This window comes from Piliocolobus tephrosceles, chromosome 3, assembly GCF_002776525.5.
Source record: "Piliocolobus tephrosceles isolate RC106 chromosome 3, ASM277652v3, whole genome shotgun sequence".
Taxonomy (NCBI): Eukaryota; Metazoa; Chordata; class Mammalia; order Primates; family Cercopithecidae; genus Piliocolobus; species Piliocolobus tephrosceles.
The window spans coordinates 131,915,339-131,943,333 of NC_045436.1; the positions used below are offsets into that span (position 1 = coordinate 131,915,339).

Here is a 27,995-nt window from a genome sequence, read left to right on the forward strand (position 1 = left end):
TAAATGTTCTGAAAGAGAAATGACGTTAAGTCCGTTATTCCCATTACGCTAGTGTTGGGTGCTGGCAAATAACGGAGATTTCCATGTGCAGCAAATACAGCTTTCCAGACAGCTCTTAGGGGAAACTAGCTCCACCCTACAGCATCCGTGACCCCTCCCCTCAGCCGCGGGACCGCCCTTCCACCCTCGCTTGCTGGTGGGCTCGGAGGGGGCGGAGCAGGGCCGAGCTGGCCACGCCACCTAGGGACAGCGCGCGCCGCCGCAGTAGTTGGGGCCAGCCTCGGGAAGGAAGCCCCTGCGACGAGCGCGAGCTTCTGAGCTCGACGGGCCGAGCTGGCGGCTGGTTGGTGCTTACACCTTGGCCGCAGCGGCAGGTCCCTCCACGTGCTTTCGGCGGCGACATGGAGCTGGAGGAGTTGGGGGTCCGAGAGGAATGTGGCGTGTTCGGGTGCATCGCCTCAGGAGAGTGGCCCACGCAGCTGGATGTGCCGCATGTGATCACTCTGGGACTCGTGGGGCTGCAGCACCGGTAAGCAACAGGGTGGGGGTGGCGGTGGCGTGCGTCTCCATCTCTCGGAGCCGCTTCAGTAGGCGTTCTCATGAGCGCCCGAGGGCTGGGACCTGAACTGGTACCTGCCTGTGGCATCGACCGGGTTGCCTAGGCGTGCACGAGGGGCACCTCGCTTCCATGAACTTTAGCCTGTCCTGCCCACCCTCCCAGCCACTCATGCCCTTTAGGGGCTCTCTGCTTCCCCGCCCCCCCGGTCTGTGCACCCCTCCAGAGGCTGGCCAGCTTGTAAAGCGCCGGTTTGCTTGGTCTAGCTGGGTCAGGGCTCCTCCCCGACTGCATGCGGGTTCTAGTCTCCCCGAGCCTGTGGCTGCTCCTGTAAATAGGCTAGTATGGCGTGGCGGCCAGTCCAGGTCCTTGAACACCTAAAGGTTTTCGCGCGGGGCCTCCAACCATCACAAGCTTTTGTTTGCAAAGGCAGAGCTATTGAGCAGATTATGGGTTTGAAAGTAGTTATCGCTCTGGGAACTTGAGGATCCTAGACTTCAGACCCAGGGAAAGATGACTAGTTGATGTTGAGAATAACTACCGGTAGTAGATCTCATATAAATTAAGTGAAAATAAACCAACCATAGGGAATAATGCATCTGGAAAAGATTCGTTGGTAGACGTCTTGCCTAATGAATGAAAACCTTGGTAATATGACAAAAATTAACTCCCTTCTTCAAAAGGGGGACAGGGGAGTATTGTCTTTATGCCAAGATCCATACACTTGATTTTGAAAAATTGGGAGATCCCTTCGAGTTAAAAAAAAAAAAAAATTACTTCGGTGATCTTTCCTTTTCTTACTACCTGACTTAACTGGAAGTTGATATAAATTATTACACTAGGATAAGAAAAACAAACCTAGGTTTGCTATTCTCACTGAAAGTATTACAGTTTCCATAAGGCAATACAGTAGTAACAACTACTATAGTTAAGGAACTTGGCAATAACACATAACAGCAAAATGGGTGCAACATGTATAAACGCATAACAAATAATTAGCTTTCCCTCAACCAAACTTAAACTAGAAGTACTTTTTGCTGTTTTCTTTGTCCCAAATACTTGAATTTCAGTTTCACATTTTGTGTATTCCTTGTTTACTAAAGAGCTGAGAATGTGGGAAGCATCAAAAAGATTATTTTTAACTTGCATAACTCCAATCTTGGATAATTGTGGGTTGACCATAATAGATTTCCTGTTTTAAAAAAAATTATTGAGAAAATTAGTTATATAATCCAAGGAGAAAGTAAACTTTTGATTATGTGGTAGTTGTGAGCCACATTAGTTTGTAACATTCTTAGAAGAAGTTATGGCCGGGCGCGGTGGCTCAAGCCTGTAATCCCAGCACTTTGGGAGGCCGAGGTGAGCAGATCACGAGGTCAAGAGATCAAGACCATCCTGGCCAACATGGTGAGACCCCGTCTCTACTAAAAATACAAAAATTCGCTGGGCGTGGTGGCGCACGTCTGTAGTCCTAGCTACTCAGGAGGCTGAGGCAGGAGAATCGCTTGAACCCGGGAGATGGAGGTTCCAGAGAGCCAAGATCACACCACTGCACTCCAGCCTGGGCGACAGAGCAAGACTCCGTCTCAAAAAAAAAAAAGAAGTTATTTTGGATACTCTGTCATGGGGGTGGGGGAGAATCTAGAGGTCTTTAGGGTTGCCTGGTGGTCTGTAGAAAATATGTATGAACTGTTCTTCACTATATTTACTTTTTTGCCAAAGTTATTCAAGAAATTTTCATTCCCCTTTCTCTTTTCCTTTAAGTGTGTGCCTGAAGAAAAAGAGACTTTTTCAAAAAACTTACATATTAGCACTAGTTGGAGTTTTAGTACCCATTTTAGGAAAATACTTGGTATTCATGGTTATGTGTTTTTGGGTTTTTTTTTATTTTTTTATTTTTTAATGAATACAAATTGATTCCTGGTTACATATATCTGTTTTCTATAGTTGCTTTTCTGTAAAAGAATTATAAGATTAAATAATACCAGATAAGGGCAATAATTATGTGATTATGTGGTTTTGAGGAACAAGTGTATTACTGAAAAACAATTTAAAATTTCTCTTGTATAGGCATAGAATCATTAAGGTGCACAAAGAGGGCTGGTTCTCACCCATAATCAATTTAAAATTTTACATGAGCTATAGTGCTCATCCTTTGGGAGGACTGATTCTGACTGGAAGAACAGTGACACTGCCTTATGTCTTGGAAATACAATTATCTGCTGCTCTAAACTGATAGATAAGGGCCAGAATAAAACCAAGACCTAACTTTTTTTTTTTTTAGTTTAGTTAGTTTTTTGTATCTATATACTGTACCCTGAGAGGTGGTGGTCTGTTGCAGAAAGCTCTGTTTTCACTTTCTCACCCTCATTCACTCACTGGTTTTAAAACAACTGCAAAAAGGTTTGATTGGGTTTTTTTTCCTTTTTGATGAAGGAATTTATTTCTTATACATTATCTTCTGGGTTTCTTTCGTTTTTTGTTTGTTTTTTTTTTTTTTTTTGAGACAGAGTCTTACTCTGTCACCTAGGCTGGAGTGCAGTGGTATGATCTGGGCTCACTGCAACCTCCATTTCTCAAGTTCAAGCGATTCTCATGCCTCAGCCTCCCGAGTAGCTGGGATTACAAGTGCCCGCCACCACACTCAGCTAATTTTTGTATTTTTAGCAGAGATGGGGTTTCACCATATTGACCAGGCTGGTCTCGAACTCCTGGCCTCAAGTGATCCACCCGCCTCGGCCTCCCAAAGTGCTGAGATTACAGGTGTGAGCCACCATGCCTGGCCAACCTTATCTTTAAGAAGATGGAATCGAGAAGGTGAGATTTCTGTAACTTTTGCTTTGTATTTGGTTCAGTTTTTTTGTCTTGGGCAAAATCTAATCGGAAACATTTAGTCTTGGGGTTAACAGAATACCTGGAAGGTGTATTACCCATTTCATATAAAAATAGAGTATCAATTAGTTAAGTCAGTCATGCACTAGATATTTAACCCAGATGGGTTCATCCAGATGTACTCCCCCGCTTTTTAGTAGTGCTCGCTATCTTCAGATTTATTCCGTAGCTCTGCTTTCTGTAGGGGAATTTTCAAATGTCCTCTTAGCTGTAAACTGTGCATGCATGTGTATGGGTATGTTCATGCCTAATTCATATAATCACCAAATGCTGGTTTGGTCCTGAAAACATCATTTCAGTAGCTTGAACAAACCAACACCCCTTCTTAGAATAAACATTTTCATCTTTAAAACAGTCACATTTTATGGAGACTAGAATGGCCTGGACATATTTGAAGATTCCATAAAAGGAATTAATAAACATCTGTAGATTTATCCCATGAATCAGCTAGTTAGCCTTTCCTTGATTAGTTAGGAGATAACCATGCCCTTCCCTTCAGTGAATTATCAATTCTCCAGGTTAGGAATTGAACCTTACAATGACAAACATTTTCATACTACTTCTAAACATTTATAAGATTTACCTGATGAAGTTGGGTTTCCTGTCTGCAGAAACATTCTGTAGAATCTTTTGGTTCTGTTATTATGCTTTGAGGAAACTGATTTGTAGTGATCTCAGGAGCACTTTTCTTAAGAGATTTAGACACTGGTTCTGCAAACAGAGTACAGAACATTACCACTTGTGAGAATGAGAGATGCACTCAGTCAGACTTCTGTGGATCTAGTTCCCAGTTAATCTTCATTTAGTTTTGTGGAGAACACAGGATTTGCTTGTCAGAGAACTTACTTTGGGCTGCCAAATTAAGGCAGGGAATATCTTAATTTTGATTTTCATATTTGACTGAAAATGACCAAATATGTAACGTTCCTATAGTGTTTAACTTTTATACTCTCTTAATCTATAACCTTTATCTAAGTCAAGTAAATTTTGGTTTGAGGAAGTGACTTAAGTGTCCTTGCAACTGGTTCCAGTCTTTGATTTCAATTATTTTATGGTTCAGTGATTCTTGATTTAAAATAAGTGTTTTCAGTTCTTCCATTTATAACTATTGTTTTTTGAAACTTAGCTTTTTGCATTAGTCTGAAGCAGAATTTACCTGCCCCCAAAAGTCTCCAAGTACCACTGCTTGGTCATTCTGGTCAATATTGGGAAGAGCTCCGTAACACACAACCTGAAATCTAGCTCCAGGTTTTCCAGTAACACCAGTTTAATCTTGGGCAAGTCTTCTAACTTCTGAGTCTGTTTCCTCATCCGTTGGCTTAGACTTACATACTGTAAGGTCTAATGCTCAAATTCAGTGGGTTCAGAATGATCCTCTTGTGCGGTTAACCCTTAGCCGTTTAACCTGAAAGGAGAAACTGCTAAGGGTTAACTGCACAAGCATTTTATCTGACTTGCATTTATATCCAGTCTTGGAGAAGTACACTTTTCAGTTCACTTGAGATAAAAGGTTATAAGGGAAAGAGGAATTCTTGCTATTTGCTAATACTTTATTCAAAAAGAGCTCCTGCTCAACAAATAGGAATAATGTACATCTAAGTACATTACTAAGGCACTGTGGTAGACACTGGGAATACTTTACCATACAGGGCAGATGTGGTCCCTGCCCTGGCAGAGAGACCTCATTGGTTCAAGAGCATAGACTTCTCTATGCCTCCATTTCCTCATCTGTAAATTGGGTATAATGATAGCACCTATCTTATGGGATTGTGATTGGGACTAAATATGTTAAATATATGTAAAGTGCTTAGAACAATGCTTGGATATATGCATGCCCTATGACCTATGCCCTGTGACCCTGCCTTTCTCTTCTGGGTATATATTCAACAGAAATGCATACATATGTCCATTGAGAGACATGCAATTTTTCATAAAAGCCCCAATCTGGAAACAACTGAAATGTCCAACAGTGGAATAGATTTGAAAAAGTAATGGGATGTACGTTTATTTATGTATTAAATATTGAGATGGGGGTTTCACTATGTTGCCCAGACTGGTCTTGAACTCCTGGGTTCAAGTGATCCTCTTGCCTTGTCCTCCCAAAGTGCTGGGATTATAGACCTGAGCCACTGCACCTGGCTGGCTTGTATATTTTTATAATGGACTGTTCTACAGCAATACAAAATAACAGATTACTGTAAAATCATGGGTGAATCTCACAAACAATGTTGAATGCAAGAAAAGTACATATAGTATAAATCTCAAACTAATCTATGGTGATAGAAGTGAGAATAATGATAATGTTTATGGGGGCTGGAGGATGATTAGTGACTGGGAGGCTTTTAAGGTGCCAGTTAGTTTTATGTCCTGAATGGTGGGTTTGGTGTGTTTACTTTGTAAAATTTTGTTTTACTCTTCAATTTTTTGTGTTAACTAAGAAACAATTTCATAAATCATAAATCTATAAGACATTAAAGCTGGATTATTTTAGAGATCCAGAGAGATGCAGTGATTTGCTCTGTGTTGAGGAATTAGGGTCAAAGAGAGACTGGAACTCAGGTTTTCTTATTAGTCTTGTGTGCATTTTCTTCTACGTGCTATATTGCATTATATTTTCTTTTCTGATATCTGTGGTGGGTCATTTTGGAAATACAGCTCCCATTATTAGGTTGGCTTCTGAGTTTGACTTACTTTCAGACTTATTAAAATGTTGTATTGATTACTGACTACCTTTGAAGAACTGTGGATTTTTTCTTTTTACATCTGGTAACAATAATTGTAACAATCACTGTAAAGTACAATTTAAAGGACCATGATAACCAAATAGTTATCTAACTCCGGGCAAGTTTTTGTTTACTTTTGATGTTACTCTCACTCTTTTTTCTTTCTTCTTCTTTTAAAATATAAAATGTAGCTCCTGCAGAAACTTTCACTCAATGAGCTATGAAAGAAATTATTTCTCAGCATTCTCTGCTCTAATACAGTTCATAAACAATATGTTTAGTCTAATTTATCAAGGACAGGAATAAATACCTCTGTTATCAGAAAAAAGCAACAAGTTTTTTCACTGTGTGGAAGAATTTGGCATTTCTCTGGCTCTTACCATCTTCATGTGCTTTTCTCTTGAAGCTCAGAGTTCCTTGGCTTTTGTTATGACCTTCAAATAATTCTTAAATAAAAACACAGGAAAAGAATCATTATATGACATCATTTGAAACACATTAGTTTTCAAGTATTCAAGTATACTAAAATAAGAACACTTAAGCAGTTGGACAAATAATGAGTTAAGAATTAGGAATATTTTGGTATAAGGTTTAGAAAAAAGTTGAAACTCTTGGCTTAAATTAGGTACCTATTTCTAATGATTTTAAAGGGTCATTTGAGTATACGATAGTGTTAGGATTTTATTTTTAGAGTTTTTCTCTTGCTGAATTAAACTGCAAAGAGGAATGTCTAGATTTTTTTTTTTTTTTTTTTCTTGGTTATTTGAAGGTTACCATGTTTCCATTTGGCAGTTATGAGAGTTGGTTTTCTTAGGATGCAGTAAACTTCTTCATAAAATCTCATTTTTCTTGGAGGGTTGCCATTTTTTCTTTGTAAAATGCTATATCATATTTTAACTTTTTATATATACAGCCTGGGCGACAGAGCGAGACTCCGTCTCAAAAAAAAAAAAAAACTTTTTATATTTGGTACGACATTGTTTCCAGTCTCTGTGTATCCCAAATTGCATTAATCTTCTGACAATTTCCTCAAATATTTTCTTGTTTCTTGTGACCCCTTCAAGCGTTCGCTTAATTTTTTCATCAGACCATATTTGTATCAATGCTCTGACCTCACTGTCACACCAGTATTTTCCAGCCTCTGTGTCACTCACTGTTACAATCTGTAAATGACTTTTAGCATCTTCTAAAGGATTACCTACAAATCAACATGACTTATAATTATTCAAACATAGATAAATTTTGTATTTGATTATCATTCACTTACAGCAACTGTGATGGCATAAAGCACCAAGAATGTAATAATAACTTCAATATGAGTCAAAAGAAATTTTGTGTCCATATTCAAACAGTATATTCTAAAACTTATAAGACAGACTGTTCTCCATTATTAGTGAGAATAATTTAGCTGCTTTTCATCATAGGTGATCTTCATTGGATACTTATGAATATGGAAAGTCCCAATGTTTACTTAATTTCTTTTAGTGAGAAGTGGGCATAGACATTTTCCTTCTTTCTCTACCATGTTCTCTACCAACTCAAGTATATGGAAGCATTTTAGGTAATACACAATAGAGATATTCTCTATTAGACTTCATATATCAAAGTGACATTTAAAATTTACCAATTTAGACCCTGCAGTGGACCCAGTGTTATTTTGGGGTGATGATGTGCAGCGGGGGGTGGCAGGGGGAGGGCATACTCCACGGTGCTTTCCAACAGTGAGTTCCTCTCATCTTCAGTTCTCCTAGGTTTTAATCCTGAATACTTTTTCAGCCTTATGAATTTTTTTTTTTTTTTTAAGAGACAGGCTCTCACTATGTTGCTGAGGCTGGTGTGGACCTCCTGGGCTCAAGTGATCCTCCTGCCTCAGCCTCCCGATTAGCTGGGACTACAGGTGCACACCACCGTGTCTAGTGCCTCATGGAAATTTGAAAATGTGTTTAAATCACTCTTGTTGGATATAATTTTTAAAAGATGGTGATAGAAATGTAAAATGATGAAGTCATGGTGGAAAACAGGTAGTTCCTCAGAAACTTTCAGCATATGCCATATGACCAAGCAATTCCACTCCTGCGTATAAAACCCAGAAGAATTGAAAACATGTTCACATAAAAACGTGTATCTACTGCGGAAAAACAGTATGGCAGGTCCTAAAAAAATTAAACATAAATTACCATATGATCAGCAATTTCACTTCTGGGTATATACCCAAAAGAATTGAAAGCAGGGACTCAAGCAGATATTTATGCATCCACATTCATAGCAGTGTTATTGATAATAGCCAAAAGGCAGAAACAGCCCAGATGACCATCGATGGATGAATAAACAAAATGGTGTATCCATACAGTGCAATATTAAAATGAAGGAAATTCTGATAAATGCTACAACATGGAGGAGCCCTGAAGATATTATAAGTGAAATAAGCCAGGCACAAATGGACGAATATTGTATGATTCCACTTACATGAGGTACCTAGAATAGTCAAATTCACAAAGATGGAAAGGAGAATAGTGGTCACCACAGGCTAAGGAGAGTTGGGATGGAGGAGTTATTGTTTAATGGCTACAGAAGTTTCAGTTTTGAATGATGAAAAAGTTCAGGAGATGGAGAATGGTGATGTTTGTGCAACAACGTGAATGTACTTATGGGTATAATGGTAAATTTTATGTCTACTTTACCAAAATTGGAAAAAAAATTGTACCAGGATATTCATAGAAACAGTATTCATATGAGCCAGAAAATGGCAGTGACCCAAATATCTGTCAAGTGATGGATGGGAAAACAAAATATGATGTATCTGTAAATTGGAATATTATTCAGCCATTAAAAGGAATGAAACACTGATATATGCTACAACATGGATGAACCATGAAACAAAAGAAACCAGACACAAAAATGTATATTGGAGGGTACCACTGATGTCCCGAACAGGCAAATCCATAGAAACAGAAAGTAGGTTAGTGGTTGTCAGGAGTTACAGAGGTGTGGTCAAGCAGTTAAACTACTAATGGATATGGGGTTTCTTTTTTTTTTCGAGGTAGAGTCTTGCTCCCTCACCCAGGCTGTAGTGCAGTGGTGTGACCTCGGCTCACTGCAACCTCCGCCTCCTGGGTTCAAGCTATTCTTCTGCCTCAGCCTCCTGAGTAGCTGAGACTACAGGTGCGCGCCACCACGCCCAACTAATTTTTGTATTTTTAGTAGAGATGGGGTTTCACCATGTTGGCCAGGATGGTCTTGATCTCTTGACCTCGTGATTTGCCCGCCTTGGCCTCCCAAAGTGCTGGGATTACAAGCATGAGCCACTGCGCCCCACAGATACGGAGTTTCTTTGTGAGGTGATCAGAATGTTCTAAAATGGGATACTGGTGATTATTGTATAACTGGATATACTAAAAACCACAGTTATGTGCTTTAATTGGGTGAATTTGATTATATGTAAATTACATCTCAAAAAAGAAAAGTTGCTGAGGTTTGAGAATAGAAAAGTAAAGACAGGTCAAGTGTAGAGGTAAATGCATTGATGTCTGTGGGAAGTTATAAAGGAACTAAGGAAACATGAACTGCATTGTACTGAGCTTCCAAATCTTCTGAGCCCGAGTTTTTATGATGTGATTGGTTAAGTCATTGGCTATGAGATTGAACTCAACCTCCAGCCCCATTCTCCTCCCTGGAAGTCACACTGGCACAAAGCTCCAACCCTCATCACATGATTGTCTTTTTCGGTGACTACCTGCCATCCTGAAGCTATCTGGGAACCCACCTAGAGTAGCCTCATTAACATAACATAGATGTTTCTGCTCTGGAAATTCCAAAGGCTGTTGATGCTTTGTGCCAGGAACAGGAGACCAAAGCTAGATATATTCTTTATTATGCCACAGCTTCTTAAAAGTTTATTAAAATATTACCAACAGTACAAATTAGAAAAATAATACCTTCATAATTAACAAGTTGCCTGTATTTAAGATTAGCAGCATACCTATGTCTGAACTTTCTTTTTTCACATTTATAAGTCTTGGGTTTTCTGAACTTTTAGTAATCAGTTCTTCTCTATCTGGATGTACTATTGGATTAAAATGAAAAGTTCTCAGTAATATCGTGTCTCATATGACTAAAGTGCATTAATTTATGTAATAATGTTACTGCTAAGATTATACAAATTATAATGCATGTAAAATATACAAAAGTGTTTAAATATTCCAGGTTTAAGGAAAATTACTTACAATTTCTTTCTTTTGGGAGAGATAAATGAATTAGAAGAAAACACAATTCTTAGCATACCCTTTGAGATGGTAACAATAGGTTCCTTAATGCCCCCTGCTGGCCATCTCCTTGTGAATTTTTTGAATTTTGGAAATATGTTTTGCTACAACCAAAAGAAAAATGGGCATTTCTAGGGTTATTCTTAGATCAACATTGAGGTATTTCACTTGTGATTTTTAGGCTGAAGATCAGTGTGACCTTATCTAATAGGATATATTTTACTACCATGGAATTTCTATGCTTATTTAAGTATGCCTGACTCCACCCCTCTGACCTAAAATAGGTTTAACTGTGACTGTCCTATACGAGAAAGCAGTGCCTTTCAGGAATACATAGATAGTAAGGCATTTCAGCTCATATAAATGGCAGCTGATATTGGAGCTGAATTAAGTCAATTTTGTCCTACTCAGAGGAGACAGGTAGGTGATAAGATTGTCAAACACAAATTTTCTCTTTTGGCAGAGTCCTTTCTCCTTTGATAACTTCTTGATTCCTTTTATCCTCTCTCGCTTATGCTTCAGACCAGGGAGAAAAATAAAATATGTTTTAGATCCAGAGATCTAGTTAATTCAATTTTCATGGGCCACTTCTTTTTACTTAATGTAATAGGAATAGCCTGAACAGTCTATGATTCTTCCCTGTGATTAATTTCCTTCATATTCCATTAGTCATTAATTTTTAAGTGATAAACTATTGGCATTAGCGAATTTTTCTTCCCTGAATGGAATCAAATTGAAACTTCTGTGTGAATCAGTCCTCTGCTGGTCTGAGCATGATAACCTAGCTATGGTTTCCAGTGCTGGCTATGCTTGAGAATCATCTAAAAGTACGGGTGCCTGAACTGACTCCAACCTACTAGATCAAAATCTTCAGAAGTTGCAAATAAGGAACTGATCTAGATATCAGAATCCAGGGGGTCTACAGCTCTAGCTAGATTTTCATTTGAAGTAAGGAAAAGCTTATGGCTTATAGCATACATTTAAGATAGGAAAGAGAATACTTTTGGGGGACTGGTTTTTTGGCCAGATATCAAAGTTAACAATATGGAGTTATTATTAATAATAACAATTCTAATTTCAAAAATTCATCAGTGAAACATAAAAAATAAAAATGAGGTGACCTCTGTTTTTACATGTAAATACCCATCACTTTGTTGTTTTTTTAAAGAAAGACTACTTGATGTGATTTTTTTTCCCTGAAGATAAATAATCCATATTTTTATACCTCAATACTACATTCTACTACATTCTTCCTAAGAACGGAGTGGCAATTTGTGAATCAATTGATATATATTGCAGGTGTACCTAAAATCCTTGCCTGTTTAAGTTTTTTTCTCATGTATTTAGCTGCTGAGATCCTTGTAGGTTTATATCTTCGCTTTGTATTTTCATATAACAGTTTAATATAATTTCTAGAATGACTATGCATTTGTCCTATTTCATATTTTCTAAATATATTCCAAATATTTCATATTTGGCATGCAAACATGGCAAACAGCAACAACAAAAAAACTCGTATTTCTGACTTAATCTTTTCCTTTTACATGTAAAAAAGTATCTTGAGGTTGTGCTTAAGTAAGTTTTCCAAAGGACTAACAAGCTAAAATCTTCTGAATACTAAAGCTCTTAACTTTTTAGATGGAAATCTTTTTTCCTTATTAAACAATGCAGTAATCTGATTTTCTTCTTTTTTAAATGTTTATTTTTTATTTTTAGAGATGGGTTCTTGCTGTGTTGCCCAGGCTGGATTCAAACTCCTGGGCTCAAGTGATGCTTCAATCTTATCATCCCAAGAAGCCGGGATTATAGGCATGTGCCGCTGCACCTGGAATAATTTGATTTTTAACTCTTAATGACAAAGGCCATTGCTGTGATGCCAATGGAAACCTAAGAATCTGTCCTATCTGATAAACCAGATAAATAAGTTGGCCAGGAGTACAGGAAATTTGATTAACTAGTTTGTTAAATTAACATTGAGCTTTATACTTTGTAAGGTTATATGAAGCTTTGGACTGAAAGACTAGGTACAAGGTCTTTTTAACAGATAAGCTTCAGCTTGGGGGCTTGGTGAGCTCCTCCTCCCCAGTTTTGGTTTGTGTAGAAGAAGCAAACTCAGGTAGCAAGCACGAAATTTCACCTCCACACCCTTAGCGCCCTATACCAGAGGGTAATGATTCTCAAACTTGCTTGCATCATTATCACCTGGAAGACTTGTTAAAACAGATTGCTAGGCCCCAATACCATAGTTTCTGATTCTGGATGGGACCCAATAATTTGCATTTTGAGTAAGTTCTCAGTTAATGCTGATGCTGCTACACTTGGAGAAAAACAGCCATGGGGAACATTGCTTCCATTAATTATTTCCACCTTCCATTTATGTGTTTTGAGTTATGATCCAACAGTACCTCATACAATGTTATAACATAATTTCTTAGGTATGGTAGCATCTATTAATATATTGATAGAAAATCTAAAACCCATTATGAGGGCACCACTGTGATGATCTCATCTAAAGCTAGTTATCATTCAAAGGCCCTGTCTCCAAATACATCACATTGGGGGTTAAGGCTTCAATATATGAACATTGGTGGGAGGAACACAGTTCAGGCCATAACAGTGTCTTATAATAGCATTTTATGTATATACTTTGTCACACACCAAAAACAAAACAAAACAAAACACCTGACTAGTATTTTACCTGTGTCAAGACCTTGGTTTTTATCTGTATCTCCTATGCCTTCTGACTTATTACTGACCGAATCACCTTCAGCTACATATCCAGCAATGATTGTATGAACATAAGGGGATATATATTGACTTTTTAAGTTTACTTCAGAATCGTGTTTTATTTATTTAGATTATTTGTTTGTTTTTGAGGCAGAGTCTCACTTTGTTGCCCAGGCTGTAGTTCAGTGGTGCGATCTCGGCTTACTGCAACCTCTGCCTCCCAGGTTCCAAGGATTCTCATGCCTCAGCCTCCTGAGTAGCTGGGATTACAGGCATCTGCCACCAGGCCTAGCTAATTTTTTGTGTATTTTTTTGTAGAGGTGGGGTTTCGCCATGTTGGTGAGGCTGGTCTCAAACTCCTGGCCTCAAGTGATCCACCTACCCCGGCTTCCCAAAGTGCTGTGATTATAGGCATGAGCCACAACGCTTGGCCCAGAATTGTGTTTTAAACTTGAATGTAGTATTTTCCTTTTTAAAGGGACCCTAGTAGTAAATATGATTATTTGCTTTTCCATAGGTTATATTCCCTACCTTTAAGCATCATTTTGTCACTATAGATACTGGGTATGGATCTGAGTCTCTAACTAGGTCTTCTGACATAACTAATGGAATCATCTTTAGCTGCATCTCCAGCATTGACTGTATGAAGATATCATGCCACTGCTTTTGGGCTGCTTTATCTGTAGTCATCTAACTGGGGAAGATGTATAGTTCTCTAGCATACCAGTTTCTTTCTTGTCCACCAGTGAAATATTTTGAGATTTCTCACCAGCATTTCCAGTCTTAACTGTCTGTTGTTCCCCTCTCTTCCCTAGACACAGACTATCTTAGAATTGGGACTCATCCTTTAAGCCAGATAATAAAATCTGGAGACATTGTGGTTAGTAGAGGTCTTTAAGACCATCTTGTCCACACCCCCCAATTTTGGAGTCAGGTCTAGAGCAGCAGTCTCCAACCTTTTGGCACCAGGGACTGGTTTCATGGGAGACAATTTTTCCATGGACCAGGGGGTGAGGGGGCCGTGGTTTTGGGATGATACAAGTGCATTATATTTATTGTGCACTCTATTTTTATTATTATTACACTGTAATATATAATGAAATAATTAAACAACACCATAATCTAGAATCAGTGGGAGCCCTGAGCTTGTTTTCCTGCAACTAGAGGGTCCCATCTGGGAGTGATGGGAGACAGTGACAGATCATCAGGCATTAGATTCTCATGAGGAGCACACAATCTAGATTCCTTGCCTGCACAGTTCACAACAGTCTTTGTGCACCAGTATTCTAATCTAATGTGAGAATCTAATGTTGCCATTGATCTGACAGGAGGTGGAGCTCAGGTCGTAATGTGTACGATGGGGAGTGTCTGTAAATACAGAAGAAACTTGACTCACCCACCACTCATCTCCTGCTGTGCAACCCAGTTCATAACAGGCCACGGACTAGTAAGGGTCCAGGTGTTGGGAACGCCTGGTCTAGAGGAGACACTTGGTTACTTCAAGGTTCCACAGAGCCTTAGAACTTTGACTTCCTGAATCCTGGTCTAGAACTCATTCAGTTTATTTCATGCTATCATGTCTTTGTGTGTATTTACTGTATCTCAATCCTTTGGTTTAAATATACTTTAAAGACATTCATGATGGGTCCCAGAGAAACGTACTACTTCTAAGAAAGTCTCATGTATTTTATATTTTTCTAAGTTCTTCAATGCCCTTTTTCTATTCTCAGTTTTACCACAATTAGTATGAAAATTTACTTTAACTTCTGCCATCTGGGGTTGCATATTTGCTTTATTAAAATTGATCTATTTTAAACTTTATTCTGGGAATCCAGTTTTATTTCCTCCTTTTTGTGTAACTGTACTGTTTCTATTCTGGGGAAGATCAAATGTATACTAAATCTGTTTCATAATAAATTAAGCTAGTTTGTCAAATAGCATGTAATGAAACCTATTTAACTTACGTATATAACATTCCTCTTATGATACTGAATATTTTCAATACAGGTTGAGCATCCCTCATATGAAATCTGAAATGCTACAAAATCTGAAACTTTTTGAGCACCAACATGATGCTACCTGTGGAAAATTATACAGTTGACCTCATGTGATGGGTATGGTCAAAACTTTGTTTCATGCACAAAATTATTAAAAATACTGCCTAAAATTAGCTTTAAGCTGTATGTATGAAACACATGTGAATTTAATGTTTGGACTTGACTCCCCTTTCTAAGATACCTCACAATGTATATGCAGATACTCTAAAATCTGAAAAAATGTCTAAATCTAAAACAATCTGATCCCAAGCATTTTGGAAAAGGGATCCTTGAACCTGTATGATGTAACATGATGTTAAGATTATTTTTCTTCACCTTCCTACCTGTCTGGTCCTCTCCCATTTTTACGTTGGCACATTCTGTGACATGTTCTCCATCTTGGGACTCCTGGTCTCGTGATTTTTCTGTTTTATTGGGTCCCAGAATAGCATCCAACTCAGTAAAAAATTTCATACTCTTAGTCATGCCTAGATCTTGAGCTGTTCTTACGATCTTGTATTCATGTTTTAGGTTTTTGTACTTTGTTCTGCACTGTTTCCAGTCTCTCTCTATTCCAGATTTCTGAAGCTTGGCCGCAATTTGTTCAAATATCCTCTTATTTCTCACTGTTCCCTCTAGTTGTCGTTGTATGCTTTTATCAGACCAGATGTCTATTAGAGCCCTGACTTCTGGCACAGTCCAGTGCTTTCCTCCTTCATTTGCTACAGTTGGGATAAAAGTTGTATTATTAGAGGGTTCCAATACTGACGTAGAGATACCTGCATTAGGTAAAGAGGTAAAAGACATATGCATTATATACATCAGACAAGGTAAATAATTGGATGCAACATTATTAAAGAAAGCAGTTTCCTCCATAGGAGATGGAGTAACAAATCATAGCTTAGCTTTTCTCTTAAACAGTGGGGAAACAAATTCCGAACCTAAATCTGTCCATTATTGTGCCAGTTACTGGCTTTAATAAAGTTGTGGCTTTTTAGTCACATTTTGATCATCTTTCCTCTGTATCATTTTTTTCTCTTCCATATCACTCCTTTAGTATGTAGGGTGTATATCAGTATACAGTGGAAGTTCAGTATTTAAATGTGTAGCATTTACTGTAGAAAACAGTAATTATGTAAGAAAATGACTCATTGTAGATAATTTGTTTTGAAATAGGATAGGTACAAAGAATTTAACTCCTTTCTTTATCTTGTGATTTTCTTTGGCTATATATCAGTCTACTGGGAAGCATTTAAAAACCACCACTCTGGTACCTGCCTCATCCTTCATCCCCAGATTGTGAATCTAATGTGTAGTCAGGGTTGAGAACTGAGGCTACTCATGAGCTGAGGGCTTGGAAGAGTCACACGGAACAATCAGTGTTTACGCCTTGTGAAAATTACAGAAAGACTAAAGCCATTTTAAATGAAGTATTTTCTTTCAACGGTAGGGAATTGTGTCAGAAATTTCATAATGCCTGGTTCCTAGGCAGTATGTCTCCACTTAGTTATAAATCCTTTAATATGCCATGGTGCGTATTAGGTCTCTAGAACAGTTTTATACTTCATTTACATTACTGACAGTACCTGACTTTATATTGGTTATTTTGATAACCATATTATCTTGTGCTTTTCTCAGATTTCATTTTCTTTCTTTCTTTCTTTTTTTGTTTTGAGACAAGAGTCTCCCTCTGTTGCCCAGGCCGTAGTGCAGTGGGGCCATCTCGGCTCACTGCAAGCTCCGCCTCCTGGGTTCACGCCATTCTCCTGCCTCAGCCTCCCGAGTGGCTGGGACTACAGGCGCCTGCCACCACGCCCGGCTAATTTTTGCATTTTTAGTAGAGATGGTGTTTCATTGAGTTAGCCAGGATGGTCTCGATCTCCTGACCTCGTGATCCGCCCGCCTTGGCCTCCCAAAGTGCTGGGATTACAGGCGTGAGCCACTGCGCCCGGCCTCAGATTTCATTTTCATAAAAGAAGTAGGTTCATTTTTTGAATTATAAAATTACAAGCACATTAACTTTGGTTTTTGTGGGTTTTTTTTTTTTTTTTTGAGACAGAGTTTCAAATTGGATGTAACATTATTAAAGAAAGGAATTTTTGGCTGGGCATGGTGGCTCAGGCCTGTAATCTCAGCACTTTGGGGTACCAAGGCAGGTGGATTGCCTGAGCTCAGGAGTTGGGGACCAGCCTGGGCAACAGGGCAAAACCCATCTCTACAAAAAAATGCAAAAATTAGCCAGGCTTGGTGACATGTGCCTGTGGTACCAGGTACTTGGGAGGCTGAGGTGGGAGGATTGCTTGAGTCCAGGAGGTGGAGGTTGCAATGGGCTGAGAATACACCACTGCACTCCAGCCTGGGCGAAAGAGTGAGACACCGTCTCAAAATAAGATAAAATAAAATAAAATTTTTTAAAAAGAAAGCAATTTTCTTTCACCAAGGCTAGAGTGTAGGGGAGAGATCACCGCTCATTGCAGTCAGAACCTCCCAGGCTCAAGCGAGCCTCCAGAGTAGCTGGGATCACAGGCACAAGCTACTGTGCGTGACATTAACATTTTGTTTGCATTGAAAATAATCTTCAGCCAGGCACGGTGTCTCACGCCTGTAATCCCAGCACTTTGGGCAGCCAAGGCAGGCGGATCACGAGGTCAGGAGGTCAAGACCATCCTGGCCAACATGGTGAAACCCTGTCTTTACTGAAAATACAAAAACTAGCTGGGTGTGGTGGTGCATGCCTGTAATCCCAGCTACTTAGGAGGCTGAGGCAGGAGAATCACTTGAACCTGGGAGGCGGAGATAGCAGTGAGCTGGGATCTCACCGCTGCACTCTAGCCTGGCGACAGAGCGAGACTCTGTCTCAACATACATACATACATACATACATACATACATAAATATCTTCGAATTATACCCAAGATTAATCATAATTTATTTTGTTTCTTTCGTTTTTTTTCCCCTAGACTCTGCTGCACAGGCTCGAGTGCAGTAACACAGTCATGGCTCACTGCAGCCTTGAACCCCTGGGTTCAAGTGAGCCTTCCTGCCTCAGCCTCACAAGTAGCTGGGACTACAGGCATGAGCCACTGACTGCACCTGGCCTACTTTTAATAATTTTTTAGGCATGGAGGGGTCTCGCTCTGTTGCCCAGGCTAGTCTTGAACTGGTCTCAAGTGATCCCCCACTTTAGCCTTCCAAAGTACTGGGGTTACAGGTGTGAGTCACTGTGCCTGGCCATAATTTAAAATTAAATATTAAATTAATGGTTCAGTAATATTTAATTGAGATTAGGTTTTGGCCCCTATCATACAAATGATATTACAATTAACAACTTTTATCAGATTCACGAGTTTTATGTCATTGAAAAAAACTTTATAGCATTTATTTGAGATATTTTGTGGTATATTTAATGTCTTTGCTTTGAGATGCTTTTCAGAATGTATTTTCTTATTTGGGTTACAAATAGGTTTTTCTGGCCGGGCGCAGTGGCTCAAGCCTGTAATCCCAGCACTTTGGGAGGCCGAGACGGGCGGATCATGAGGTCAGGAGATCGAGACCATCCTGGCTAACACGGTGAAACCCCGTCTCTACTAAAAAAAAATGCAAAAAACTAGCCGGGCGAGGTGGCGGGCGCCTGTAGTCTCAGCTACTTGGGAGGCTGAGGCAGGAGAATGGCGTAAACCCGGGAGGCGGAGCTTGCAGTGAGCTGAGATCCGGCCACTGCACTCCAGCCTGGGCGACAGAGCGAGACTCCGTCTCAACAACAACAACAAAAAAAACCAAATAGATTTTTCTATTAAAGTTAGAAGTAAGGTTTTTGCTTCTAGCTTCAATAAGAAATTAGAAGCAGCCGGGTGTGGTGGCTCATGCCTGTAATCCCAGCACTTTGGGAGACCTAGGCGAGTGGATCACCAAAGGTTGGGGGTTCTAGATCAGCCTGGCTAACATGGTGAAACCCCATCTCTACTAAATATACAAAATTAGCTGGGCATGGTGGTACATGCCTGTAATCCCAGCTACTTGGGAGGCCGAGGTAGGAGAATCGCCTGAACCAGAGGCAGAGGTTGCAGTGAGCTGGGATCGTGACAGTGCGTTCCAGCCTGGGCAACAGAGTGAGACTCGGTCTCCAAAAAAAAAAAGAAAAGAAAAATAGAAGCAAAGAAGGATTTACACTGAATCCTTGACCTGGTTGTGGCTCTGATGTTTACTTTCAAATGTAAAATTCTGTTTGTCTTAATCCCTTGCCACTAAAGTGATCATGTGCATTACTATGTGTAAGTCTAGCCATCAGATTTCTTATATTTAAAGAGTAAAGTTTGGAAATTAGAGAACCTGTATTTCTAGGAAACTTAAATTTGGTAAAGAAATCATTTGCTTTAGAAATAATTTTTTTCAGTATGGGTTGGCAAAAAGGGAGGAAAACATAAATTAATTCTGAGTGTTTCTTCCAGGAAAAATTGTCAATTTTCTCAGATTAGAAACCAGTCTTATCTTCTAGTTTGAAATTAGATCAGTTTTATTCTTTCCCATTCATTATACTATACCTAGTTCCATTGGTCTGACATGAGAAACCAGAAGTAAAGGATTTCCTGAGACATCTTCCTTATCTTCTGATGCAATTGACATTTTGCCTGGAAATATAACAGAATTTCTTTTAGAAATAACATAACTGATAATCCTAATAGCTTTAGCTAAATGTGATCATATTCTTCAAAATATTCTTCAAAATAGATTTGTGATAGACATTTTGTAATAAAATTTTGTATAATATAGTTTAAAATTTATGTATTTAAAGAAAAATCCATTTTTTTCCATCCAAAATAGACATGATCTATTTTGAATTTCTGCTAGAATTGTTTGATAATTTTGTAAGTTTTTAGAAACGGTTGTAGTTAGTTTTCAAGTTAAATTACTTTTTTTTTTTTTTTTTTTGAGACAGTCTCACTCTGTTGCCCAGGCTGGAGTGGAGTGCAGTGGCGTGATCTTGGCTCACCGTAACCTCTGCCTCCCGGGTTCAAACAATTCTGCCTCAGCCTTAGGAGTAGCTGGGATTACAGCATCTGCCACCACACCTGGCTAATTTTTGTATTTTTAGTAGAGACGAAGTTTCACCATGTTGGCCAGGCTAATCTCAAACTCCTAACCTTAGGTGATCCTCAGCCTCCCAAAGTGCTGGGATTACAGGCGTGAGCCACCGTGCCCAGCCTTACATTTTTAAAATGTGGTGTTTTATTTATATTTGTATCTTGGGTGCTCTAACAGAGTAGGCATTTGCTAAATAATACCAGTAATGTAAAAGAGTGGGTCCTGCAATGAGATAGATAATTAGAAAATGCTGTTTTTTTTTTGGCATATATGATCAAATAGCTTAGAGTTTTTAAGTATCTTATATAATTTATTGATTGATACATACTAAAGTTTCCAGAAGTTAATCTAAATTATGTTTAAATGGATTAAGGAATATGTCATTTAAAATAACCATGCCAACCATAAAAACTGAAGTCCTCCTTTGATTTCCTTATTTTAGGGTTTGGATGCTTTTATATAGGCTTTCATAAAATGAGGCATAGGCTACTTTTTAAAGTGATCGAATGAGGAGGATGAAGTACATCTTAGAAAGGAATCCAACTTATATGATTTTTAACTCAAATTGACACATGAAGATGAATTATAATTACAGTGAAATTGCAGACTAATCGGGAGGTGGATAAGTATCGTTTGATTGCTCTTTGTAATGTTTAAATTAAAAATTTACTCATCTCATTGATCATTTCATTTCCAAATGTTTTTCCAGTTCTATTTTATTGAGTAACAAAAGTAGCGTTGTATTATACATTAATAGATCAACTGTTAGGTGTGATTTTAGTGGCATAAACATTCTTTTAAAATCATGATTCACCATTATGTTTACAGGCTTTCCCGTTGAAAAAGAAAAGGTATGCTCTTTATCATCTTAAAAACTCTATTAGGGTTTCTATGTTAAAAGAGGAAAACAAATGAAAAACAAACATAAGTACAAAAGCACATCACTGCTTTCAGATGGCACAGTTGTATTTAACTCTCAAGGTAAAAATTGTCGAAAAAATTAAATCAGGTTTTATAATTGCTTTAGGCTAAAATGTTGTTGAGGAATGTTTTAGATTTGTTTGAAAATAGGGAAAATAAAAATCTGGAGTTATGTAAGAATTATCTTTAGAGAAACAGGGCCCAGGTTATTTAACACCTGAGCTTGAGTGTGAGAGCAGTAAAGAAAGGCAGGGTTTCTATTCTATTACCTGGTTTAGAGTCTAGATTTACCGCCATAGAAAAGAGTCTGGACCAAATATACAAATGATAGTGAAACAGAAAAGCTCTCTCTCCGACCTCTTCAGATAATTTTTTCCTAAGTTGCTCCTCATTCCACAGCATGAATCCTAAAACTGTAGGCAGAGGCTCTGGGGATTTTAAACTGAAACTCTTAAATCATTACTTGAGATGCATTTGGTATAAAATAAGAGGAGTGAAATAGAGGGGAAACTTGACCCCTGAAGGAATGTGGTTTGGCAGCTGTAGGCCAAAGGAATTCTGAGGCTGAGGATGATCAGATTTAGCAGAACATGAAGCCTCGTAGAGTTGGTCAAAAGTGTATTTGGGTCCTTTGCCATGGCTCTGGTCCTGGCTACTTGCTGCCTAACAAGCAGCCTATCCCTACCACTTGCATGAGATTGATCCCAACAGTGGAAAAGGCACTTTCATTTTCTTCCCTTCTTCCATTTATCACACACCAATAAAAATTCTGCTGGTTCCGCCATAGGAAAAACCAGAAAACATTATATAATGAATCAAACCTGGTGCAAGGAGGGCTTCTTAAGCCTTAGGGAAAAAACTTTGATTACCTTAAAAAGTTTTGGATTCTGCAGATCAAATAAATCGTAAGGCAAGAAAATCACGCAAATTTCTAAGACCCTAGTTGACATGAATGGTCAATTTGTAAAAGTGAATAAATGTATAGAAAAGTGTTCCACCTTACTGGTAATTAAACAAATGCAAATTAAAAGTTACCAATTTGTATATCATTATAGGCCATTGTTTCTTAAATTAGCCTAAATCGTTATTTATTTATTTTATTTATTTATTTTGAAATGGAGTTTTGTCGCCCAGCCTGGAGTGCAGAGGCGTGATCTCGGCTCACTACAACCTCTGCCTCCTGGGTTCAAGCTATTCTCCTGTCTCAGTCTCCCGAGTAGCTGGGATTACAGGTGCCCACCACCACACCCAGCTAATTTTTTGTATTTTTAGTAGAGACAGCTTTTCACCATGTTGGTCAGGCTGGTCTTGAACTCCTGACCTCAGGTGATCCACCCTCCTCAACTTCCCAAAGTCCTGGGATTACAGGGATGAGCCACCACACCTGGCCTAAATAACTATTTACTTATTAAATTTGGAAAGTCCATTTTTCCTGTCAATACTCCATAATTTTGCATGACAGTGGTTCTACAGAAGGGACATTCATGGCTAGTGAGGTACAGTTATTTTGGAAAGCAGTTATTTTAGAAATAATGTTTCAAAGTAATGGCCAGGCGGGATGCCTAAGGCCTGTAATGCCAGCACTTTGGGAGGCCACGGTGGGCAGATCACTTGAGGACAGGACTTCGAGACCAGCCTAGTCAACATGGTGAAACCCTGTCTCTACTGAAAATACAAAAACTAGCTGGGCATGGTGGCGTGCGCCTCTAATCCCAGCTCAGGAGGCTGAGGCAGGAGAATCGCTTGAACCTGGGAAGCAGAGGTTGTGGTGAGCTGAGATCGCACCACTGCACTCCAGCCTTTTTGACAGAGTGAGACTCCATCTCAAACACAACAAAACAAAACGAAAAACCCAAAACAAAACAACAACAAAAAACCAAAGTAATTATATCCTCCTGAATCAGTATTAGGACTTGTGTCCTAAAGTAATAATACTAAAAATGGACACAAGTTATTAATTGCAGTATCATTTGCCTGAGGGGGGTGAAGACCCACATTCAGTTAAATATTATGGAACCATTAATTGTAATATTTAATTTTAGATCATGATTAATCTTGAGTATAAAGATTATTTTTAATGCAACCAAAATGTTAATGTGCTTATAATTTTATAATTTAAAAATGTAAAAACAACTGGTGGTATTGTGGAAAGTATATGGGAAGAGGCTGAAAACCAGGGAGCCCAGTAAAGAGGTTACATTAATATTCTATATGAGAGACGATGAAGTTCTGGTTAGTCATAATGAGAATAGAGCAGAGAGAAAATTTTATGCAGTATGTCAGCAGATTTTTTAAAGACTTAGTGACTGTCCAAAAATCAAGGATATCTCAAATGTTTCTGTATAAGTGATTGGAAATATAGTGATGCTAAGGTGGAAGCAATTTGTAGGAGGATCAAATTCGGGCTAGATGTGGTGGATCATGCCTCACTTTGGGAGGCCGAAGCAGGAGAATCTCTTGAGCCCAGGAGTTCGAGACCAGCCAGGGCAACATGGTGAAACCCATCTCTACCAAAAATACAAAAAATTAGCCGGGCATGGTGGCTCATGCCCCATAGTCTCAGCTATTCAGGAGGCTGAGTTGGGAGGATCATTTGAGTCCTGGAAGTTGAGGCAGCAGTGAGCCAAGATCACGTCACTGCATTCCAGCTTGGGTGACAGGAGTGAAACCCTCTCTCTTAAAAAAAAAAAAAAAAAAAAGTTGATGGAAGAAAAGAGTTTGATTTTGGAATTGGGGGTTTGAGGTACCTAAACGTGCATAGTTAAGTTGTAAGTATAGTCCCTCTGTTTATGAGTGAAAATGAAGGGGTTTGGAGCCAACGGAATACCTGAAAGGGCTGAAGATCCCTTTAAGAAGTGGAGATATTGGCACCCACATCTTCATCAGACCCACTCCTGGTTAAAATCGGGGACTTTCAGAAGCTAAGTGATTTACTTATTTTTAAATCAATATTTAAAGCACTTAAATCATGAAGAGTCGAAGGTGTTTAATTGAATAAAATAATGTAATTGTTTAATATGGTAATAACTACAAAGCTTTCTCAGAATTTGGTGTCATCTCAGAAATGGAAAGAATGTAGGCAGGGTGGATTCTTCTTTTAATGAAATGATTTGTTACTGAGCTGTAAACATGAAAATTAGCTAACTTATGTTGACCAGTTGTAATCTTTGTCCTCTTAACCCAATTCACATTTGGTACTTTTATTATACTCTTTACTATTTTCTCCCAGGTGTTAAATTTATTTGCAGTTCTGTCCTTTTTGAGGTTTCACATTACTAAATGTATATAGCTTAGTGCTTTGCCCATGGTACACACAGATAGTGGGTGTTACAGATTTTTGAATAATTCTGCTCTTAAAAATAGCATCTATAAGATTTAGACTATGGTAGAAATCTTATTACTGTCATTGATTTCCCTCCCTTTGCCTACTAATTCTTCCACAGACAGTGAGCAGATTCTATGTAAATAGTATTGCGTTTTTTTTTTGTTTTTTGTTTTTTTTTTTGAGACAGAGTCTCGCTCTGTCACCCAGGCTGGAGTGCAGTGGCCGGATCTCAGCTCACTGCAAGCTCCGCCTCCCGGGTTCACGCCATTCTCCTGCCTCAGCCTCCCGGGTAGCTGGGACTACAGGCGCCGCCACCTCGCCCGGCTAGTTTTTTTTGTAGTTTTTAGTAGAGACGGGGTTTCACCATGTTAGCCAGGATGGTCTCGATCTCCTGACCTTGTGATCCGCCCATCTCGGCCTCCCAAAGTGCTGGGATTACAGGCTTGAGCCACCGCGCCCGGCAGTATTGGGTTTAACAACACAGTGCGTCAAGAAACTCCGATCATTTAATCTATTACATCTTCGTGATACTTCATTGTTAAAATGGAGCTGTTCTTCGAAACAAGTAATGAAATAGTGTTGAACAGTGTTATTTGAAATGTGCTTTTATTTATCAATTCAGGAAAATGGAAACAAAATAAAGGAGAAAGTTCTTGTTTGGAGCTGTGGAAAAACATCAGTTGATCAATGTTTTTGATATTTTTCCCCCTTTTTGCCACTCTTACAAAATTAAAACTTAAACAATTTTTAGAACCCAATCCGTATTTCAGAAACATCACATGTAGTTGGCACTAGCAGTCGGTGCCATTGTAATGTGCTTTTCCTGTATTTTACAGATTTTTTTAAGTGGTAATATTTAACCTCTTTTTAAAAAACTTAATTCTTAACCTTGTGCAAAATAGCATAATAAATTGGTTCTTTTTCCTCAGTCTTGATATTTCAGTCTATATTTATCATACGGCCTCAGAAGTCTTGAGCTTTTACAGTTTGTAAAACTGTAAAACAAAACAAAAACAAAAGAGTACCTTTTTTTTTTTTTTTTTTTTTTTTTTACCTTCAGTGGTCTCTGGGGCTGTACTTGGGCTGAGCGTTTCCAGGTACCTGCCATTTGCATCTTCCTCTGTAAATTGTGTGGCAGGTTCATACTGCAGGATTACATCCAAATCGTGGAAGAACTTCATAGTTTTAGAGCTGTCTCCAGAATTATGGGCATATTTAACTGTTCTGTATTCATATTTGAGATTTTTGTACTTAGCCCGGCACTGTTTCCAGTCTCTGTATACTCCTAATGATTGCAGCCTTTTAGCAATGTAAATAAATATTCCTTTATTTCTTAGTGTTCCATAAAGTTGTTTTCGTATATTTTTTTCTGCCCAGACACTTAGCAAAGCTTTAACCTCCTCCTCAGTCCAGTGCTTTCCTGCTCCACTCTCCATGTTGAAAGTGACCTGGAAATGATTCACTATTTCTAGCCAAGGTTTTGTTTCCTAGGAAACCAGACGGCTGGTTGTCAATAAACTCTGAAGAGCTGAAAGGATCTAGTTTAACTGGTTCAAGCTGCCTGAGGGAGTAACTTGAGAAACTGCCAAATAAGCAGGCTTTGTGATTAAAGAAGCCTGGACCTAAATGATTTTTAACCATATTCATTTCAGCTTGAAGGAAGAACTACCCTTGAGACAAAAGGGAAAGAAAACTGTTTTTTGTGTATTTCTTTTCTTTCATAATTTACTGTTTTACCAAATGATTGTTGATTTTTAAAAATTGTTTTGAAAATGGTTGGCAGAGGTTTTTTCCCAGAGGTTTATAACCAATGTTAATAGTATATTTCCACAGACATGAATCACCTAGTCCTCTAACATTGGTTAACTTACAGACCCCATAGCATTTCACTAAATAAAATTAATCATAAGTCATAATTTATTTAGTCCCATATGGTATATAGTATTATGCATATCTATTTTCAGTATTTAATGCATTTAATAAAATCATTTCTCGAGGCTGCTCTGAGCTGTGATCATGCCAAGTGTTTAGAGTTTTACTTGGCAACGTATTTAATGTTATAGTTTTTCTCGTTAATAAAATGCTGCAACAATTGCAATATATAATTTTGAAAAAGGTTCCTTTTTACCAAATAAATCAATGTATTAACAGCCACTAAAGTCTACAGGCACATATGGAAGAGGTTTACTTTTTGTTTCTATCCTGATATATATGTTCTCTGGAACAAAAATTGGTCAATAAACATCTACTATTTATAGCACTTGTTCAGAACTATTAAAAATTGTAAAGCAGTTGGAACCTTTATGAGAGTTTGTACTGCACAGTGGTATGGATGCTCTTAGTCTTTACTATGTCTTGCCCTACCTTCAGTCTAGCTTTTGGCTGTTTTCTCTGTATCACCACTTAAAAACACTAATGCAGGAAATGAGACACAGACATGGGAAAGAGTGCCTGGTCAGCAGAGGGTTTTCAAAAACAACATTATTTTTTTTCTAATAATAAAAGTGCTATTTATTGGAGAACATTTGGAAAATGCAGAAAGGCACAAAAAATGGTTATAGTTTCAGTACCAACTACACATTTTGCCTCTGTTATATTTGGAGGTTTTAATTTATATCTACATACTCATCCTGTTGAAACCCTATTTAGAGGTTATAAAGTGTAGAGGTTAGAAGCAAAAATTCTGCAGTTGGGTTGTCTGTATTCGAATCCTGGCTGTACCACTTGCTGTCTGTTTGACAATGGGAAAGTAACTTCCTTTCTATTGCTTTAGTGTGTTTATCTGTAAAATGGGCGTGGTAATCATAGTACCTACTTCATAGGATTGTTGTGAAAGCCAAATTAGATCACTCATGCTATCAACCTAAATAATTAAAAGGATCAGAATCTAGTTTAAAGAGAGTTTATTCAAGCGCCAAGTTTGAGGATGACTCACCTGGAAACACCAACTCCAAGGAATGGAGTCAGCATTGCAAAGTAGGAAGGTTAAGGTTTCATTTCTATAGGCAGACAGGAGTTTTTAGCAGAATCACAACATTTTTTATACAAGGTTAGCGCCCAGTTACAGCAGTTTGATTGGTTATAGGTGGTGGTTCTTTTGGGGAAGGGTACCTTTAACATTTTTACTGAGGATGTAATTGTTAATGGGTTTTCTTTCATTTGGTCTATGCAGGACAGCAAAGCAGAAGTTATCTTTTTTTTTTTTTTTTTTTGAGACGGAGTCTTGCTCTGTCGCCCAGGCTGGAGTGCAGTGGCCGGATCTCAGCTCACTGCAAGCTCCGCCTCCCGGGTTCACGCTATTCTCCTGCCTCAGCCTCCGGAGTAGCTGGGACTAGGGCGCCTGCCACCTCGCCCGGCTAGTTTTTTTGTATTTTTTAGTAGAGACGGGGTTTCACCGTGTTAGCCAGGATGGTCTCGATCTCCTGACCTCGTGATCCGCCCGTCTCTACTAAAAAATACAAAAAAACTAGC

At 38.6% G+C, this 27,995-nt stretch overlaps 1 protein-coding gene across 1 annotated transcript in view; it reads left to right on the forward strand.

The window, feature by feature from the left end:
• The first annotated feature begins 157 nt into the window (after positions 1 to 157).
• Positions 158 to 27,995, forward strand: part of PPAT (phosphoribosyl pyrophosphate amidotransferase) — a 43,892-nt gene continuing 16,054 nt past the window's right edge. The window contains exon 1 of the mRNA XM_023192243.2: positions 158 to 529. Within this exon, the coding sequence (XP_023048011.1) occupies positions 402 to 529 (128 nt within the window). The 5' untranslated portion in view covers positions 158 to 401. The remainder of the gene's footprint in view (positions 530 to 27,995) is intronic.